The sequence below is a fragment of the Tenrec ecaudatus genome, chromosome 15 (assembly GCF_050624435.1).
Source record: "Tenrec ecaudatus isolate mTenEca1 chromosome 15, mTenEca1.hap1, whole genome shotgun sequence".
Taxonomy (NCBI): domain Eukaryota; kingdom Metazoa; phylum Chordata; class Mammalia; order Afrosoricida; family Tenrecidae; genus Tenrec; species Tenrec ecaudatus.
This window is the reverse complement of record NC_134544.1, coordinates 26954566-26975364: the sequence shown is the minus strand read 5'-3', so window position 1 is coordinate 26975364 and position 20799 is coordinate 26954566. Positions and strand designations below refer to the sequence as shown.

At 53.6% G+C, this 20799-nt stretch overlaps 1 protein-coding gene across 5 annotated transcripts in view; it reads right to left on the bottom strand.

The window, feature by feature from the left end:
* Nucleotides 1–11017: 11017 nt before the first annotated feature.
* The window catches only part of DYM (dymeclin), a 296719-nt gene continuing 286937 nt past the window's right edge, over nt 11018–20799 (bottom strand). For all 5 annotated transcript variants that reach the window (XM_075532630.1, XM_075532631.1, XM_075532626.1 and 2 more), the window contains one exon: nt 11018–11304. In XM_075532630.1, the coding sequence (XP_075388745.1) occupies nt 11155–11304 (150 nt within the window). In that variant the 3' untranslated portion in view covers nt 11018–11154. The remainder of the gene's footprint in view (nt 11305–20799) is intronic.

Genomic DNA, 20799 nt, shown 5'->3' with positions numbered 1-20799 from the left:
AGAGGACCTTGCCGTCCTTTGATACGCAGCTCTCTGATGGCTCACCGCCCCCCCCCCCCTGGTTTCCCAAGGATTCTCAGCATCCCATGCTGAATTTTATTAGCATGGTTTTTCTCCTGCATCCATTAAGAGCACCCGCTTTTCGTTCTTTAGTCTGTTAGTGTCAATGCTCTGGCTTTTGAAGGATAAGTCCAAGTCCAAGTCCATCGTGGTGCATTTCTTGATAACACTTTCAATAGACCGCGGGTTCCCGTTTGCTCATAGTTTGTTTAGGTCTCTTGCATGCACACCAAGGAGAGGAACTGCCTGTTCATTTTCAATTCTTGCTCTCTTGCACTGTCTTTGTCCATTTTTTCAGCGTGCTGGTGGCTTACGAATTGAACTGCCACCTCAAGGTCAGCAGTTCAAACCCATCAACCACTCTGTGGGAGAAAGCTGGGCCGTTCTACTCCCACCAAGAGTTACAGTCTTGGAAACCCACAGGGGCAGGTCTACCTCAGCCCCTCCGTGGGAGAAAGATGGGCCCTCTACTCCCGTACAGTCACCGTCTCACAAACCCACACAGGGGCAGGTCTATTCTGTCCCATAAGGTCGTTATGAATTGGAATTGACTCAATGGCGGTGAGTTTTCTTGGGTTTTGTTAGATGATCAGAAGTAATCCTTTTCTTTTTAAAAAATCATTTTATTGGGGGCTTGTATAACTCTTATCACAGTCCATCCATCCATCCATCCATCCATTGTCTGAAGTACATTTGTACATAGGTTGTCATCATCATTTTCAAAGCAGTTTCTTTCTACTTGAGCCCTTGGTATCAGCTCATTTCCCCCTTCCCTCTGCCTCCCTCCCTTCTTCATGAATCCTTGATAATTACAAATTATTATTTTTTGATGTCTTGCGCTGTCGGATGTCTATCCCTCAGCAGGGGGTTATAGGTAGGTTATTGTAATCTGTTCCCCCTTTCTCCTCCCACCTTCCCCTCCTGGTATGGCTACTCTCAATATGGGTCCCCAGGAGTTTATCTGTCCTATATTCCCTGTTTCCAGTTCTCATCTGTACCCATGAACATGCTCTGGTCTAGCCAGATTTGTAAGGTAGAATTAGGGTCATGGTAGTGGGGGTGGGGGAGGAAGAAGTAAAGAAGCAGAGGAAAGCTGTATGTTTCATCGACGCTACACTGCACCCTGACTGGCCTGTCTTCTCCCCATGCTTCTGTACAAGGATGTCCAATTGCTTACAGACTGGCTTTGGGCCTCCACTCCATATAGCCCCCGCCATTCACATTATGATTTTGCTCTGTGTCTTCGATGCCTGGTATCTGATCTCATCGACACCTCGTGATCACACAGACTGGAATCCTCCTTTCTCACTTCTAATGCGGGGCATTCGCTTCTCCCCCCCCCCCATTTTATATCAATTTCATGATCAGTTATCAGACCTGAGAGTCCTTTTAGAGCTGAGTTCTTCACTTTCCTGATTGCGTTTCTTGCTTCAGTTGTGCTCGGGAGCACTGATTCGGGCATTCAGGACCTGAAGTCCTTGGCATGTTTAACTGCAGCCTGCAGTTCCATTTTGTCCTCCGTAATTTGGGAGAAGCAGCGATGCAGTGAATACTCGGTTCAAACCCTTTCAGTTTCCTTTGTGATGGCCCCTCGGCAGATGGGTCATTTAGAAGTCTAGCTCTCCATTTCCAAACATAGGAGGATCATCAGATGATTTTTTGAGTGTGATTGCCTCCCGATTTAATTGCGTCGAGACAGAGAGCATCGTCTCTGTGCAGGCTGTTGACACGCTGTGTCCCCGGCATACAGGTTCCAGGCAGGCAGCTTTCCCCGACCTTGCACGGTTTCCGCCGTCTTCACCATTTCTGTTGACAGTCCCTGCTGCCCGTCCGCCGGCTGCTCCTTCGATGGCAGTCTTGTGTCATTTCCCTGAGAGCTCAGCTATTCCGAATTGGGGTTTGAACAGGTTCCCCTGGTGGGCCTCCATGGATCTCTTCTCTTATTTCTCCCCCTTGGGGTCTGGGAGCATCTTCCAGATCCATGGCTGGAATCTGGGACCGCTCTCAGTCACTGTACACGTATTTAAACACCCCAGTCAGTCTTGCACACTTCTGGGATAACAGTACGTAAGTTCGATAGCATCATTAAATTTTTTTAACCATTTTATTGGGGGCTCATACAACTCTTATCACAATCCATCCATCCATCGTGTAAAGCACATTTGTACATTCGTTGCCCTCATCATTCTCAAAACATTTGCTCTCCACTTAAGCCCTTGGCTTCAGCTCATTTCCCTCCTCTCCCCGCTCCCCTCTTCCTCGTGAACCTTTGATAATTTATAAATTATTATTTTGTCATATCTTACACTGTTCTGACGTCTCCCTTCACCCACTTTTCTGTTGTCCACCCCCCAGGGAGGAGGTCACATGTAGAGCCTTGTAATCGGTTCCCCCTTCCACCCCACCCTCCCTCTGCCCTCCCAGTATTGCCACTCTCTCCACTGGTCCTGAAGGGATCATCTGCCCTGGATTCCCTGTGTTTCCAGCTCCTATCTGTACCAGTGTACATCCTCTGGTCTAGTCAGACTTGTAAGGTAAAATTGGAATCTTGATAGTGGATGGGGAGGAAGCATTTAGGAACTAGAGGAAAGTTGTATGTTTCATCATTGCTCCCTTGCACCCTGGCTGGCTGTCTCCTCCCCACGACCCTTCTATAAGGGGATGTCCAGTTGCCTACAGATGGGCGTTGGGTCTCCGCTCCGCACTCCCCTCATTCACAATATGATTCTTAATGTCTCTTATCCTCTCGTCTCTATTGTGACCTTCTCTTTTGTCCCTGGTTCAGATTTTGGTGGTCTTCAATGCCAGCGGGTCAGTTCTGACTCAGTGAGCCCAGGCGACCAGGAGAGAACTGCCTGGTCCTGCTCCACCCTCCCGGGCCTTGCTCCTGTCGGAGCCCATTGTTGCAGCCACTGTTCATCCGTGCCCTGACGCTCTTCTGCTTTCCCTGCCTCTTACCGAGCATGACGTCCTTCTCCAGGGACCGCCCCCTCCCCGAGAACGTTCAAAGCAACAGAGACACAGTCTCCCCTCTAAAGAGCAACACGGGTGATTCTTCCTTATAAATGCCGTCTCACATACTTTGGACGTGTTATCAGGAGAGACTGGTCCCCGGGGAAGGACATCATGCTGGGCAGAGCCCTGAGGGGCAGTGAGAAAGAGGAAGGCGCTCGACAAGAGGGATGGGCACAGAGGCTGCACCGTGGGCTGCAACCTAAGAACGAGTGTGAGGATGGCGCAGGACTGGGCAGTGTTTCCTTCTGCTGGACATCGGGTCCCTGCAAGTCTCAACTGATCTGATGGCACCTACCACCTCCACCGCCTCCACTTGCACCAGCCCCATCTCTACCACCACCAGCTCCACCACCTCCATCTCTACCACCACCACCTCCATCTCTACCTGTACCACCTCCATCTCCATCTCTACCACCACCTCCACCTTCATCACCACCTCCACCACCTCCATCTCTACCTGCACCACCTCCATCTCCATCTCTACCTCTACCACCACCACCACCTCCATCTCTACCACCACCACCTCCACCACCTCCATCTCTACCACCACCACCTCCACCACCTCCATCTCCATCTCCAACACCACCTCCACCACCGCCCATCTTCCTAGTTGTATCTAATTCCATCTTTAGTTATTCTTTGATCAATCCACTGAATCACTTTTGATTACGTTTCAATTCTTAATTTTTAAAATGAAATTAATTTGGGGCTTAAACTATAGAGTTGCCAAAATAGAGAAAATATACATTAGCAGTAAGAAAGGAGATGTAAGAACCATCCCAAAGGGTATTATATGCAGATTTACACTATGACATCGGAAACTCTAGAGCAGAGGGATGCAAAGTACAACCTGTGAGCCAAACCAGGCACTATCCGTCTCTGTTGTCGGAAATGCGTCCAGCAGTCCCCTGGTTTCTACGTCTCATGACACTGAGGACATGCTGTGAGGGATGCCGGCCGTCTTGCCTTTTTGGAGTTGTCCCTCCCTCAGGGACACGAACTCACTGCCGCCTATGTGTCCTCCTCCATCATTAAAGTTGCTGAGCGCCACGAAACTGAAAGCCCACTTTCCTAAGACGGTACACATGCCACGGGCATATGGGGAGATGAGCAGAATGCCCAGGGCAGTCTGCTGTTGTTGTAACTAGCGAAGCTAGCCTCTTGTCTGGTTTTCACGTGACTCTGGGGAGTAGTTTTGACTTCAAGTTGAAAGATTGTCTCAGGGCAGTCATTCAGGGGTTGAGCCAACCTTCCCGTCTCCAGGAAATCTGGAGTCTAGGAGAATTTGCAATGCCATTCTTCATGTCCCCCTTTCTCTCTCTCTCTCTATCACACACACACACACACACACACACACACACACACACACACACACACACACAAGATCAATATTTTTCCATAGAGCCTTGGAGCTTGGTAGTTGGGTAGCATTCAATTCATCTGGTCCTCAAAGGAGACCCCTGTTGCAGAGGCCATGAGACAATTTCCTATCCTTCCACGAATTCCGACCCTCCTCCTCCTGCCTTTGTTGTTCCAGGTTAATGGAAACCAATCGCTCTTTCGATGGTCACTTGTAAGCTTTAAGATCCCCGCCAGTCGCCATGGAGAGAGAAAGTAGAACAAGCGCTACACATTTTATTAGGTCATTAGCTGGGATGACCCATGAAACCATGCGCCCAAACCTCCAAACCCTTGAGGTCTCAGGTTATTCATAAACAGCCTTAGAAGTTACTCTTACTATTATTACATTGGTCCTCGTAAATCTATCTTTCACACCATTTTTCAATCCAACTTCTGACACGTGGACAATTTATCGACAGCAGTTGCAGTAACTGGCTGTGGAGTCCTGTCTTTCACCATCAGCACTAACCGTTCCCTTGTCCCCCCCCACTCGGCCCTGGAAAGCTACTAATAAGCTCTGCCCTCCCCACGTCTGCCTCTTCTTGTCTCTGTAGCTAAGTGAGGTCACTCAATGCTTGTCCTTTTGTGACTGGTTGGGTTTGCTCCTCAGAAAGACTTCAAGTTCCATCTCTACTGCGGCACAGCATCCTGTTTCCCAGGAAGGCTACCCCATTTTGCATTCCCACCGGCAACGGGCAGGAGCGCCACATCCTCCCACCTCCTCAGCAACATTTGTTATTTGTCAAATATTTTCTTTTACTTTAGACAAGCTCGTGGGAGTAAGATGGTTTCTGATGAGGGTTTTGAGATGCGTCTCTCTGATGACGAATGACGGGGAATCTAGTGCATTGTGATGGCAGTATTTTTTTTCCAGGTCTGGAATTTCGTTTCCCATTTCCTGCTGCGAGCTGGCCACGAAGTCCATCTTTCTGAACCAAGTGAGCAAAGCTATTTAAAACGCGAAGCCTAATCTCTGCAGCTCCTGCAGGTGTGCCCTTTGCTGCCTTGTTTTTCCCTCCCGGTAGCTGTCATTCACATGATCTTCACTTCATGTAGGATGCCTGAGTATTGCTGATTCTGAAGTTGTATACACAATTTGGGGCCTTGGCTTATATTAGCCGGCTCCAGAGGGCACCTGCATGTGCTTCAGCCAGTCACCCGGGGTCCCTTGTAATTTGGTTTTATCACGACCCACAATCTGGACTGATGGACTCCAGGATGAGCTGCAGTACCTGGGGGGTAAGTCTACTGATAGTGGTGAAGGAGCAGGTCACCCAGACCACTCCTCCGGGGAAGGGCAACTTACAGATCTGGCCAAAGTCCTGAAAAAGGCGCCTGAAGGCACCACAGAGCCAAGGAGATAGGAAAGCCTGCCAGGCCAGTTGGACTGGGTGGCTTTTCCTCAGGGGCCCATTGCTCATTGGAGGTGTGTCTGGACGACTGGCCTTGCTGATTGCCTTGAAAAGGGAGCTTGCAGCTCCAGCGGAGGGGTGCGGACAGCTGGTGAGTCTCTCTGGGGTTATACTGGAACCCCCAATGACTATGGGCTCTGGAGAGGACATCCCGAGCTTGATCTTCAGCGGGTTCTTAAAAAATAATAAGGTACGATTGATTGATTGATTATAGCTATGGTCATGGACTACATCCATTCTCTTGGCTTTTCACATTCATCGAAAGTTTGGCTGCTCTTCAGAGAACTCATATCCTGACCTCCTGGAGCTCTGGGGGTGAGGGGGGGCGTGGCGGGGGGGTGAGGCTGGGACAGCCAAGTTTAGAGTCAGAAGCCCGAGGATCAGTCTCGAACATGGTGGAACTTGTAGGCCGTGCGCAGAGGAGGGAACTCTGAGGCTCTGGGGGTTGACCTTGCAAACGTAAGTCTACAGGACATGGCCCAGAACAAGTCTAACAGACGCATGCCTCAGGCAAACCAGCCCCTGCTCCGAGCCTTTTGAAGGACAAGGCAGTATGGAGCCTAGAGGCTGGGATTTTAAGTTTTCAGACATTCAGGGTTTATAAATGATCTCTTGGCCTTCCCTTAGGCAGTTCTCAACCTGTGGGTTGCCACACCTTTGGGGCTCTAAGGACCCTTCCTCCCCACCCCCCATCCCTAATCCTCCTGGTATCTCTACTCTCCTTGCTGGCCCTGAGGGGTTCATCTATCCTGGAGTCCCTTTGTTAAGGGCTCTTATCTGTAGCAGTGTGCAGTGCTCTGGTCTAATCCGATTTGTACGGTAGAATTGAAGTTATGATAGTAGGGGGGAGGCCGCGGGGAAGGAAGCACCAAAGAATTAGAGGAAAGTTGTGTGTATCATTGGTGCTGTACTGTACCCTGACTGACTCATCTCTTCCCTGGGACCCCTCTGTGAGGGATGTCTGGTTGTCCACTCCATGCCCAGCCCCATGCACCTCATTCACATTGGGTATGATTTTGTTCTGGGTCTTCTTCGATGCCTGATCTCATCGACACCTTATGATCACACAGGCTGGTGTGCTTCTTCCATGTGGACTTTGTTGCTTCTCAGCTAGATGGCTGCTTGTTTACCTTCAAGCCTTAAAGAGAATAGCTTTCTATCGTGGGCAAAATCAGATGTTAATTTCTATCCCAACACTTTGATGGTCATATAGAGTTGTGTCATCTTGCACACATGGACTTCGTGCAAAACAAAAAGATTGATAAGCAAACTACTGTTCAATGTTCATGCAAGCCCAAATGCTCTTGTAAATAAAACATTGTGTTTTCAGTGAAAAGTCTACCCAGCAAATTAGGTTCCCACTTAGCAGAAGCTAAACAGTCAGTCCCACTTCACAGTGTTTCAGCATGCTTTCTGTCCAGCCTGGTGGTTCCCTGCTGACTGGTCGGGCTCACAGAATGAGATGATTGGTGAAAGGAGCCCAGTGCTCGAGGGCACATTGTTTCAGGGCCAGTCTGTTATTCAGCGAAATGAGGGCCTTACAGAATAGGCACGGTTCCAGGTTTCAACAGTAAATGGCCTTGTGTGCCCTCCAGTCCTGGTCTAGGAAGTCTGGAATTGAAGGATGCGAAGTCCAGGCCAGGATGTGCTCCTGATCAGAGTAGTGAGAAGCGAAGCTGGGCACCGTATCTCCTTTCTTCTGGTCTCAGGGAGGAGGAGGCCTGGTGCGTGCGCACTGGCTTCTTCTCTGAGCCTTTGGTTTCTTTCCAGCTACTGCACTCGTAACACGTAACACGGATGGCTCCTTGCAACTGTTTAAAACTTCATTCGCTACTCACCAAACTGTGACGGAGTACATGAACATCACATACTGTGAGGGGAAATAGGAGAAAAATATTGCCACAAAATCACAGACCCCTTTAGGAAAGAGAAACAGCAAACTGACATGATTGTTTCTTGGCCTGTCCTCCATCTCTCTAGGCCTGTGAAATTCCGGAGGTGGTGTTTGTCTGATGCTTCCACAACGAACCCTGTGCTCTCTGATGCCCACGGCACAACAGCAGTCTCGGCATTCCGTTTTAAATGTGGCATTTTGGGAACAAAAGGAAATATGAAGGGGCACGAGAGCTGAGCGGTAGGGGGGTATGGGTAGGGGTCCCAATGAAGTTCTTTCAGGCAGCTCTTGACCCTTGGAGAATGACTAAGTGCAACTTTCCTGGGCTTTTTCTCACTAATGCAGCTTTCTATTTTCTTGAAAGTTCTTGTTAAAAAGCCCCCACGGGCATCCGTGTCCTCAAGAAGATCTATCACCAGTGTCCTTTTGGGACCCCAAGAAGCAGGCACCATGATCTGGGCTGACCTCCCGGCCCAGCAGAACCCTGGAAGCCAGTCAGTGTTCCCACGGAACCTTGTTTTAGACAGCACCCTGACCAGACTGAGACGCCGCACGACCGAACGTGTCTGCAACCGCCTGCTGACCACAGAGGCATGTTCAAACGTGTCTTCCTTGGAATGAACCCATGCAGGTATGAACTGAAATCTTAGTAGCAATCCTTTCTGACGTATCCTCGTATTGGGCCACTTGACTTGAGTTGTCCCAAGAGATGAGGTCCCCGTCTTCCAACCCCATACACCATCCCCTGCGGGGTTCACTGGACCTCTGTGCTTGTCTGAAAACAAAGGGTCCCGGTGGTGCAGTGACGTGCTCGGCTGCTAACCCACGCTGCTCTGTGGGACAACGGTGTGGCCGTCTGCTTCCATCAAGGACGACAGCGTGGGCGCCCGCCGAGACAGTCCCACTCCGCCCTTCGGGGCCACCAGGAGCTGGGATGGACTGCATGATGACAGGCTAGGCTTTAGATGTGCTTCATGATCTACATGAATATACATGGATGTAGGTCCATGTATGAGAGAGTATCAAAGAGTGGGTGGAAAAATAGAATGGTGGACGAAAGAATTTTCCCCTGTAGAGACAGCTGCCCGGGGGCTCCCCGGGGGCTCCCCAGGTGTTCTGTGTTAGGCACTGGGCCGCCAACTACGGGCCAAGTCAACCTTGAGTCCATCAGCTGCACACGAGAGAGAGAGGAGGCTGTCTGCTCCTGTAAAAACTGGGAACCCTGGCGAGTTCTCCGGCCTATACAATTCCCATGAGTCACTCAGCTCAGTGCAGTTTCCCCATTCTCTGCACGTCGCCTTGTCCATACACACACACCTACCTGAAAATGCGCATCTCCACACGCACATGGCCACGCTGCTGCTCTTTAGTTCTCGTGTAGTCGTGTTTGTCCTAGTATTTATCAGAACGTCCTTTTTCTTGTGTGCTACTTCCACCCCACCCTCACGGCTCCGGAGCTGATGCTGACTCACAGCAACCTTAGAGGACAGGGTCGAGCTGTCCCTGTGGGTTTGAGAGACTTCAGCTCTCCCTGGTAGTAGAAGAAAGCTTTGTCTTTCTCCACTGAAGTGGCTGGTGGTTTCAAACTGCTGACCCTGTATCACAAAGTGGAGCCCCACGATGACCCCTCGCCTTCCTCCCCAGGCCCGGCTGAGCGACGTGGTGCACATGACTGTAGGTGAAGTACCCAGAGGCGGAGAGGACCAGGATGGTTGTGTGAGCTGGGTCTTCCAGCTAAGCCATGGGGCCCCTCCTCAGGAAGCCAGCATGTCACCACCTGCCCAGGTGAGGTGAACGGAATTTTCCTGCGTGCCTTGCAGGCCTGCTGGCAAGGTCACCGCAGGCTGTCAATCACAGGGCTGTGTGGACCAAGCCTTTGGCAGGTGCCTCACCTTCGTGGGGCCTGCTGTGACTACAGGGAGCGGTGCCGACCCTGCCTTTGAGGATGACAAGAGGCTCCTGTAGGCTGCAACGGGGCCTCTTGGGGGCAGTGTGGCGAGACAGGACTGTCCCACTCCACTCAGCAGCCCAGTGCTGGCCCTTCCCCAAAGCCCTTTGCCCCACTCCCGGACCACAAGCCGCAGCCTCAGAAAGGAAGGGGGAGCCATACTTCTTTCTCACCGCGTGTGGGATCCAGTGTTCATCACATTGGTCTCCTGTACGCTCTTATTCGCACACTGCAGATAAGACTCTCTCACAAAGGAGCTTTCTCCTTCCTACAGATCAACGCAAAGTAGACTAAATAACGTAATGATGGGTTTACGCACCGGGCTCCGAGCCCCAAGCTCAGCAGTTCAAAACCAGCCGCTGAGTGAGAGAGAGAGAGAGAGAGAGAGAGAGAGAGAGAGAGCACACACACAAGACTTTCTCCTCCCAGCCTTGGAATGCACGGGGCAGTTCTACCCTGCCCTAGGGCCCCTGCCGAGGGTCAGGAGTGACCTGTTGTGGCGAGTCTGGAGCAGGACTGTGACTTAACTCAGTGGCGAGGCTCAGCTGGCTTCACAGGTGTCTTACCCAGGGCCTGGGGGCTGCTGGGCTTACACCAGGCGCCAGCGTTCACTCACCTGCCGGCCTCAGAGGCAGCTGCGTATCCAGGGTCAGTGTCCTGTCTCATCAGTTTCTAGGCTGGTATTCCTTAATGTTAAACATGTCTCACAGACCAGCTCTCTGAGAAGGAAGGTCAAGTGGAGGGTCAGTGCATGGACCGGCCCAGTGGCTGCAACAATGGGCTCAGACCTAATGATGGCGAGGGTAGGGCAGGGTCCAACAGGACAGCCCCTTACCCACATGCTAACAACGGAGGTCTGGGGGCGCAGTGCTTAAAGTAATGGCCAGCAGGTCACACTGTGGGAGTCCGCTTCTGTGGAGGTCACGGCCAAGGCAGATCAGCTCTGTCCTATAGGGTCACTACGCACAAGAACTGACCCACAGTGGGTCACGGGTGACGTGAACAAGGAACGCACACACTCGTACATGCACACACACACATACGTACATGCCAGACCCAAATCTTGCACACCCCCCAAAAGGGAGAGGTGGGCCCTGGTGGAGTGGGGCGGGTCTAAGCGTCAGGCACCCGGGGAAGCTCGGGCTGGGGCTCAGACATGAACACTGTAGGCCTTGGAGCAGGTTTCCAGGTTTATTACTGGCCGGTGCCCATGCCCCCTTTCGCTCTACAATCTAAGCTGGGTGATCGGCTGCCAACGGCACAGGTTCTCCCACGCAGAGTGGCAGGGGAAGCACGCTTTGTGTCATCCTCAGTAGCAGAAGAAACAGCAGGCCATCTGTGTGCCTGCTTCTGCTCCCCAGGGAGAACATCACTGGGTGGGCTGCGTGGTGGTGGCGGTGGGGGTGGGGGTGGCGGGCGGGCCCTCAGTCTGCGTCCATGGTGAACAGCTGGATGTGCTGGGGGCTCCAGTATAGGCCGGCGGCAGAGCTGTAGACCAGGGACCAGACATAGGGGATAAAGAACTCCTCGGGCTGCTCCTCCTCCACGTATTTGAATTTCAGTTCTGGAAACTTCTGCAATGAAACAAGATGAGTTTAGCATGACGCAGTTCCCTGGAAGCACACGAGCAGTGGAGGCTGATAAGCTATGCGTGAGTCATGAGGCCGGAGAGTTCTGGGCTTTAAAATCGTCTCCTAAGGTTCCTAGGAAAATGTACGCAGACAGCATCCGGAACACCTTGACTGGGCCTGGTGGCTGACAGTGTGCTAAGAGCGAGCCCCCCCAGGAGGGCAGGCAGACAGCAGGTGCTCAGGGCTGGCTCAGGGTGCAGCAGTCAGTCCATCTGGAGGTGAGCATTTCCCCGCAGGCCTGCTGACCTGACCAGACAGGGTCTCTGGGGCAGGCCAGGTCCAGGGGAGACATGGTTGGCAGAGGGTCAGCGAAAGTGAACCTCAGCAGGATGGGCTGACACGGCGGCCGTGTGAGGGGGAGGCTCGCCCTGCATTCCTTTGGGTGCTGTGCCCCTCAGGCCCATGGGAGAGGCCTGGCCTGGGCACTCAGCGTCCTAGGTGCTTCTTCCAGATGGGGGCTCTGGATGTTCTTGGTTTACGTCTTCCCCACAGGCCTGAGGACTGAGTCCCTCTCAGCACGTCCTGGGCCGGGAGCTTCTTCTGGCCGAGGTGAGCGGTGCCTGGCAGGAATGGCTGCAAGTGGGTGACCTTTCTCTCGGGGCTGGGGGGGGGGGGAACACAGTGTCCTAAGAGGAAGGGGTTAATGGACGGTGGGGAGTGAAAAAAGAAAAGTATAGACATGGCAGATGCTCCCTACCTACTGTTACTACCGCCACGAGGAGGCAGAGACATCTGTTATGTCTGCTGCTGTATGCCCCCAAATCGTGCCAGGCAGTGAATGATGGGATGAATGGATGAGTGAAACGAAGACCACTATCTGTTCAAGACTGATCGACCTCAGACACGGTAGCAGGTGGTTCAGGTACATGGTCTTAGTGCATCTCTCTTAGGTGAGTCGTCTTGTCTGTCTGTCTGTCTGTTCATCCACCTACCCACCCACCCACGCACTGTATTTTCCGAGCGTGCTGCTCGGGACCAGGGGGCACTGGACACACAGCATGCCGCCCTAGCGGAAGGAGCCTTCTTGTGGAGACAGAGCCCATCGGGCAGCAGCAGCAGCAGCAGCAGCAGCAGCAGAGGGACGTGTGCCCCTGGGAGGGAAGGCCTGAGCGGAGGCAGGGGGCCTGCAGTCTAACTGCGCAGAAGACGGCTCCACAGGTCTCTCTAGGTCCTGACCTCTCGAAAGCAGACTGTCAGGACAGTCTTCAGAGGTGCTCTGGGGGCTAGCAAGGGGTGCAATGTTGCAATGTTTGTGCAATGCGGACTCCTGGGGAGGCGTGTGTGTGTGGGGATGCACGTGCGTGCGAACTGGTGAGCAGGGCTAGGTCTGAGGAGATAAATGACCCCAGGCAGAATCCTGGGGTCCACCCAAGGCCCCTTGAGGAAGCTGCTGAGGAGCTGGAAGAAAGTCCCTCCGGCGACCACGTGCTGGCACTGTGCAGGGCCAGGGGCAGGGCCTGGGGCAGGTCAGGCGGAGAGAATTAGGTGGAGTAACAAGCTATCTGGGAAAGAGAGTAAATAGACCCGCGGGTTTCGTCAACTCGACGCTGAGCGATGGTGCACACTCAGTGAGAGCCCGGGTCCAGGGGCTGCCGGATTCCAGGCACACATGCAGCTCCGGGGGGAGGGGGCGGGGGGGGGGTTTGAGATGAGCTGGGACTGCATGTGTCCCGCGGGACCCTGGGCCACTGTGCGACCCAGCGCAGTCAGAATGTCCCCTCTTCCGTGCGAGCCAGGAGACACGACACACACAGGATTCCCAGCCAACATTTGCTGTGACTGCGACCTAAATGCTAAGTAAAGGGGGAAGGTGAATTCTGAGCTGAAACCTTTGCAGGACTGTATGGGAATTCCCGAGGAGGAGGGTCATTTGATCACCGATGGCACGTCACGTCGTCCTATCAAGTCACTGCTCATGGCCTGAGAGAAAACCAACCGTACCACGGCCTAGAACTGCGTGTGGACACGGCTTTGACGGCACTCACCGCAACCCCGTGGATGACGAACGAAACAGCGCCCGTGCTGCGCCACTGTGGCAGTCACCTAATCTGGTGTCACTTTAAGGATGAAGAGTGTAGGGGTGGAGTCTAGCCTGTCAATCTGGAGATAGCCAATGAAACTTCTGCGTGGGCATGGCCTTCTCCTAAGAATTCTGGCAACTCCATAAGTCCTCCTTGGAGGCCGGAGACTGACTGACTATCTATCTATCTATCTATCTATCTATCTATCTATCTATCTATCTATCTATCTTTCTCTTCTCCTCTCTCTCTCTCTCTCACACCACACCCTCCCTTTTTTTCTCTGGGGCGAGGCTGGAGGAAGCATCTGAAAGGCGACAGACCACAGGCTCCTGGGACCACTTCCCCAGGGCCTGGCCGACGGGGCAGACGGCGAGCGAGCACGTGCGCACTTGGAGTCAGACGCACTCCGGCCCAGCTTCTCCGAGCTGGGACACTGGACTTTGACAACATCACGCTCACCACCCCCTGAGGCCACACCTCTTTATCATCCTGCCTCCCCTCAGAGCAGCAGTGGCAGCAGGGACTGATGAGCACCCAGGGGCTTTCTGGAGCCCATGGGCACCTGCCCCCCACTCTGCTCCTGGAGGGAGGGAGGGAAAGTGGTCTTTTGGGGGCTGTTTGCCTGGAACTTTTCTCCGGCACTTCCAAGGGTCAGAAAAGGGAAGAAAGTACACAAAGGGCAAGGCCAACATGTATCCACAGGCCTGGCCAGACACAGCCAACACTCCGAGCCCACGGCCCAAGCATGCAGGTGTTGTTTAAGACCAGTGAACTTGGTACCGTGGAACCAGACGAGTAATGAACCAGAATCATCAAGCATTTTGAAAATGCCCTTCAGTCCACTGGATCAACTGTGCCTTAACCAGTCAGGGAAGGCATCAGACCAGCGTGAGACTCAGGAAGCACGTGGCCTTCTCCCCCGGTGGGTGCAGGAGTCTGCGAGGAGGCAGAGACTACAGCACAGGCCTTCTTGGGACCCGGGGACGGCGGGCGCACTTTGTCAGGGTCAGCCCTGAACGCTGCCGACTCCATCACCAAGACAAGTCTCTCCCGGCCTGGGGAGGGGCCATGTGAGGCTCCCCCAGGCTGTCACCTCCCCACTCTACCTACAGCTCCCCTCTTGGTCTTCTCAGTTTGGGGGGGCACAGCAAGGTAGGGGAGGGGACCCTGACTTGAGCCCCCGGCTTCCTCCCCCCCCACTGCCCCACACCCAACAGAGTCACCTCGTGACGGCCCCACAGGGGGGAGGGAACTTACCCCCTATGTTGGGAGCTTGGTCCTGGTCCAAAGCTACAGTACTTGCAACCACTCTGTTGTTTGATTTTTGGAGCCAGAGGCAATGCTCGACCCAGACGTTTTGTTGCTTCAATTAGCGCCAGTGACTCTACCTACCACGGCGGGGCCACCGTGGGCACAGCGAAGGTCTGGTTTGGTAGTGGGGACTTGGGTCTAGCAGGCAGACTGTCTCTGATGGAGACCCACAGGCAGCTTGCGAACGGATGGAGGGCTCCCCTACAACGGGCTTACCACCAAAGCTCAAAGGCATTGCCCCTTCCACCTAAAGACCCTGCAGACATCGTGGGGACCCGGCCACCACCTGGCCGAGCGCAGGAGGGTTAATGTAATTTAAAATCAAACAGGATACAGCACATTATAAAACAAAAAAATAAAACACTGTTTGAAAGACCATATTTAAAGTGTCTGAAGAAGAGAAGGGGTCGGCGATGCTCAGGGCAGCAGGACTGCCTGGGCCGGGGGTTACAGGCAGCACCAGCAGAGTTGTGGTGGGCAGGTCCTGCTCGGATCGAAAACCAATTGGGTCACAGATAGCAAGTTAAGCACATTTATAGATGTTCCGCTTTTTATTTTTAAAAACTTAAACCCCGGGGTGAAATGTACACATTTAGGGGACATCCCGAGCCCCTGCCGTCCATCCCTCCCTGCATGGGTACCACTTCTGTATGAGGCAGACAGGCCGGCGTGGCTGTGACTCAGGGGTGTGACTGGTAGGAAGCACACCACCAGTCGCTCCCCTCCAAGCTCCCCCACCCACCCCCCAGGCCTGGTCAACACCAGGTAGCTTCTGGGACCAGCTCTGGGGGAGGTACTGAACTGACAGATTAGGGCCATCGACATGATCAGATTGGACAAACATGTTCTGAACAAGATTGGACTTGGGGTTCTTTCCGTGTGTGTCATGGAGGGAGTTACTTGTCTGTCAAATGCTATCAGCTCACTGACAAAGCAGAGACTGACATGGGCCTCTGAGTCACCAGAGGTCCATGGCTGGACTGGTGCACGCAGTCTACTCTCACTCTGACTCACGGGTGGGTGGTTCGAACCCATCTGTGGTCCCAGGGCACGCAGGCTGCTGCAGATGGCGGCTAGGAAAGGAGCAGTTTTTCTCCGTACCACACGGGGCCCCCATGAGTTGGACTAGACCCGACGGCAAGGCTGTTGACCTGGTACGAATGGTGACAAGCGGTGAGGAGGAAGGGTCTGCATCACAGGGCAGTAGAACCCAGGGCCTCGACGCTAATCCGTCTTGGAAGGAGCGTCGAGATGCAGGGTCCGAATCCATTTTTCCCATAAGAAAGCACTGAAAACGGATTAGTCCATTCTCGACCACCCTGGGAGCCAGGGGAGGTTTCCCACTGTTGGCCCTGCCGACGGCAGCTCCACTGGTAACCAACCGGAGCATCACCCGTAGTGCTTACAATACTGCCCGGGTCTCAGGGGCTGTTTGATAAGAGCCTGCACCGAAAAAGGGCTGTCAGCCCCGAGATGGGAAAAGACAAGGGTGAGTTAGGAAATAACTTTCCAAAATCCTTTGGGACCAACAGCCACAGTAAGACCAGGGCACATTGGGAAGCCCTCGTTATTTGGAATTTGGAGTGAGATGGGGAGGCGGGGCTGTTACACTTTTATCTTACAGATTTATTTACTTCCCAAATTGCCCAGTCTTGTTACCACTATCTGATTCTCAATAACTTAGGGAGATCTGACTGATGGGTAATGACAATATTGCTATGAACGGTTACTCCCTATCTAGTAATGGAACATGGCGTGGACTCATTAGCACGCATGGGGATACCCGTCACAAACTGTGACGACTTGGCCATTATTGGTGGTGAACTGGGTGAAACTTTACAGAGTAGATCAGATTCCCACTGGACAAGTCCTACTCATTTTATATCACCTCATTGATGGCAGTTCCCATAATGAAATGTGTCTCTCATCACTTCCTCCCTGTTTCCATTCCCTCTTCCTTCTGAACCCTCTGAAACTGTCCTTGGGTCAACACTTTTGACTTCAAACATCTGATGACCCTGCAGTGTGGCATGTGGCGCTCCCTCGTGGTCCTGTGGGCTAGTGTTGGGCTGAGCACGGAGCCACGGAGGTGAGTGTTGGGCTGAGCACTGAGCTACGGAGGTGAGTGTTGGGCTGAGCACTGAGCCACGGAGGTGAGTGTTGGGCTGAGCACTGAGCTACGGAGGTGAGTGTTGGGCTGAGCACTGAGCCACAGGGGTGAGTGTTGGGCTGAGCACGGAGCCACGGGGGGGGGGGTGAGTTTAGCTCCAGACTTCAGAGGCCACAGTCTCGGATCCCACGAGTCCTTATCTAGTCAGGAAACCGGGGCTTTTTCACGATTTTGTGTTTTGTTCCACATCTTTCTCCCAGTCTCTCTGGGACTGTCTGACGTGATCCCTCCTGGCGCGGTGGGTGGTGGTAGCAGGGCACTAGCTAGTTCTTCTGGTCTCAGGGTCAGGGAGGCTGATGCTTGTGGTCCGCTAACTGCTTCCATTGGCTTGTCGTCTACTGGACTGTGTTCATGGAGCTGAGATATCCACCGAGCGTCTTTCCTCTGGCCAGTAGTCTCCTTTAGAAGTCGGCATAAAGCACGGTGTAGAACATTGTGTCTGCTTTGTGCTGTGCCAATGAACCTGGGTGTCTCCCAAGACTGTGACCCTGAACCCCACCGGCCAGAGGACTCACTTCTCGAGGTGCTTAGTTGTGCCACGTCCTGGGCACATCTGTAGCAAAGTGAACCCCGTACTCGAAGGCCCTCTGTCGAAGCTCTCCCTAGATCCGCGGGCATACTTCCGTTCTCTGTCCCAGACATCTCTTTTTAATGAGTGCTTTGCGTTTATTCTTGTCCCAGTTGCAGTACTGTTTCTTTAAAAGCACAGGGCCTCAAGATGCAACAGCTAATCACCTTCCTTCCTTACTCTGTGTTCCCTCAGACCAGTTTGTAACCTGGGGGTGGTGGGGGCACGAGCTGGGGGAAAGAGTCTGAGCCATGTTTGGACACATTTTGGCAGGAGGCACGCTGGGCGTTATGTGGTGTGACGTGAGCTGTGGGCGTGCGTGTGGGAAGGTGTCCCTGAGGAAAGGAGAGCAGAGTCTGGGTCATTTCACCGAGTGGGAAAAGAGGAGTCTTCCTAAGATCTGGCTTTGGAGAGCTTTCTTAGAGTTTAGGATGCGTTCCCAAGCCTCCAAGAGGAGACATCACACGTCCTTAGAAAAATCATACTGGCCTGTGCGTGGAGATGCGGATCACAAGGTCAGAGGGCGGAACCCCAGAACCTCCTCGGGAGAATGATGAGACTCGCTGCCCTGCAGACTTAAGTCTCAGCGCCACGGAGGTCCAGTCCGACTCTCCTACAGGGTCTCCCTCTGAGTTGGAGTCGGTCTGCTGGCAGTCTGGTTCCAGTCGGTGCAGAAAGGCGTAGCTCTGCGTCTGTAGAGCTCGGCAGCCTCTGTCCGAGCTGGAATCGACTTGGCGGGCTTTTTCCCTTTTCTCTTCTAATGTTATCACGGTGAGAGCTTTCGTGGGGCAGGCAGGCAGGCAGGAGAGCAGGTGAGAAAGAAGGATGTGCTCAGGTGAGGGCTGGGGCTGGGCTGGGCTGGGAGGCTGACTGGGGCCTTCAGACGCTGGATGGGAGCACAAGGAAGGGCTAAGAGAGGTGGTGATGCGTATTACAATGACCTGGTGGCAGAGAGGAAGCTTTGGTGCACAATGAGTTGAGCATTTGATGCTCACCCCAAGGTTTGAGGTTCGAACCCGAGCCAGAAAGATGAGGTTGGCTGCTCCCATAAAGTTAGTCTTGGGCACCCTACAGAGCAGCTCTACTCTATCTGGTCAGTGGCTCTGCGTTGGAAGCAACTTGAGGGCAATACTCTGGCAGGTTGGGGTGGTCGAGCTGATGGCAGTGGACGCTGGCCACATCTTGCCCTGCCCGAGTCACGCTGGGGCAATGGGCTCCACAGGCAGAAACATCTCCTGGGTAGGTGCTTGTGCAAATTACTGGGGCCCAAATATTCTGCGATTCAGGAAGATGGAAGGAAAAGAGGTGGGTGGATAAGTTTGAGAGTGAAGAGCTGCTAAGGCATCCCAGCACCCTGTCACTCACCCACTCACTCTCACCCACCCACTCACTGTCATCAACTCCGTGCTGACTCATAGCAACCCTACCAGACTAAAACTACCAGGTAAAACTACCCTTGTGAGTTTCTGAGATGGTAACTCTTTCCAGGAGCAGAAAGCCTGTCTTTCTCCTTGGATGGTTTCAAACTGCTGACCATAACCACTACGCCACCAGGGATCCTATTGGGAGGATTTAGAGGCAGCAAATCTGGCCCAACTCCTGTATTGGCCACCTGGGGGTAACGGAGGTCTACAAGGACAATGACTCGTTCTGGACTCAAGCTGAAAGTGTGGTAGAGATAAAAAAGGATTGTGGGTTCATGCGACGTTGCCCCACGACCTCGAGGGGCGGGAGCCTGGGCACACAGTGCAGGGTAGCAGCCAGAGGAATATGGAAGAGGGTGGGGTACAGGGCACGGCCAGGCCAGCCAGGGGTCCGAAGGCCTCTCTCAGAGCCTCCTGCTTCTCAAGCGATGAGCTCCGTGATGCAGCTGTGGTCGTGTTCACACACACGCCTGCGAGAGAGACGCTGAGCATGGGGCGGCAGAGATTCCTGGCAATCCCCAGTGGTCGGATCCCCTTCTTAAACAGCCCAGTGGCACACACCACCACTTCTCCAACAAGCTATGTGAATAGGCACTGCTGAACACAGGGCAGCCGAGGACTTTGGGCCAACAATTTTCAGTCTCTGTCTTGGTTAAAGGCCTCCCTGCCGTGAGCAGGAGCAGGCAGAGAGGACCCGGAGGGAGGGAGGGAGGGACGAGGGGACGGAAAGGCAGGGTGAGGAAATGTTTCTGGGCGGCGGGCTCCCACACGGAGGCAGGAACAATGACTCTTGATGTGGCGCCTGGGAGCGGTACTCGCTGTTGGTGCTGGCACTGCCACGGGGACACACACGACAGCCCAGCCAGCAGTAACGGGGAGGGGCTGAAGGGATGGCGGTGGGGCTCACGCTAGGCTCATGTCTCCACAGCTGTCACCCTCCACTGGCTCCCACTTGCTTGGGAGAGAGGCAGGACCAGGGAGCCACCAGATGGCACAGGGTCCCCTTCTTGGGTCTAGCACTGCCAAGAGCCACCACAGAATCAGTGCATAGAGTGTTTTTGTTGCCACTACTGAGACACAGAAGGGAAGAAGGCTCCATGTCCTCTGCTCCCGAAAGCCGGTGTCCACAGCGGTTAGTCAACAAGGGACGGGCGGTGTGCTCAGAACACAGTTAGTGGATCGGAAGCGGTTCACGTTCGTCAGCCACAGCAGAGCGCACATCCATCTTCCATTCACAAAAGCCGATGCCTGCCATTCCCGACTGGTGTTCGCAGCCTTCTCCGTGCAGAAACAGGCAGACAGGTTTCACGTTTCACTCCCCAAGGCGCTACCATTCAAAATTGACCCACCACATCCGAAATGGAGTCTTGAACCGGCCGGGCAGGCTGGGAATTTACCAGCATGGCACACACATCCACGTGATGGGGGAAGAAGCGCCTGGCACCTCATGAAGGAGCCATTTCAGGCTGTGGCAACTTGAAGATGAGGTCCCAACCCTGCAGGCCGGCGAAAGCCTGTGCGGGGCGGCAGGGCAGTGCAGGAAGGGACGACAGGCTGTGCCCCGGAGCCCTGCCACCCGTCAGTGACACGGCTGCACACAAGCACCAAGGCCTTACTCACTGACCTGCCAGGTGACAGACAGACAGACAAGAGAGGCAACTGGGAGTGACTGTGTTCCTTGTCTTTCCCTGGCAGTGGGGCTGGCCACTGTGGGTTCAGACTAGAAGGTTTTCTAAACTACAAATTTCTCTGCGAGGAGCAGGTTCGATCTTGCTTCCTGGTAGGAAAGGCAAGGCCGGGCCAGCTTTGATTTCTGCCCCTAGAGTTTCCCAGCTCAGAGACCGAAGGTCCTCAGCACATAACAACCCCCGGGCATCGAACGGGTCCAACCTGACAATGATGTGACATTTAAGCAAGCATTTAAACAGGGTACCCTGAAGATTG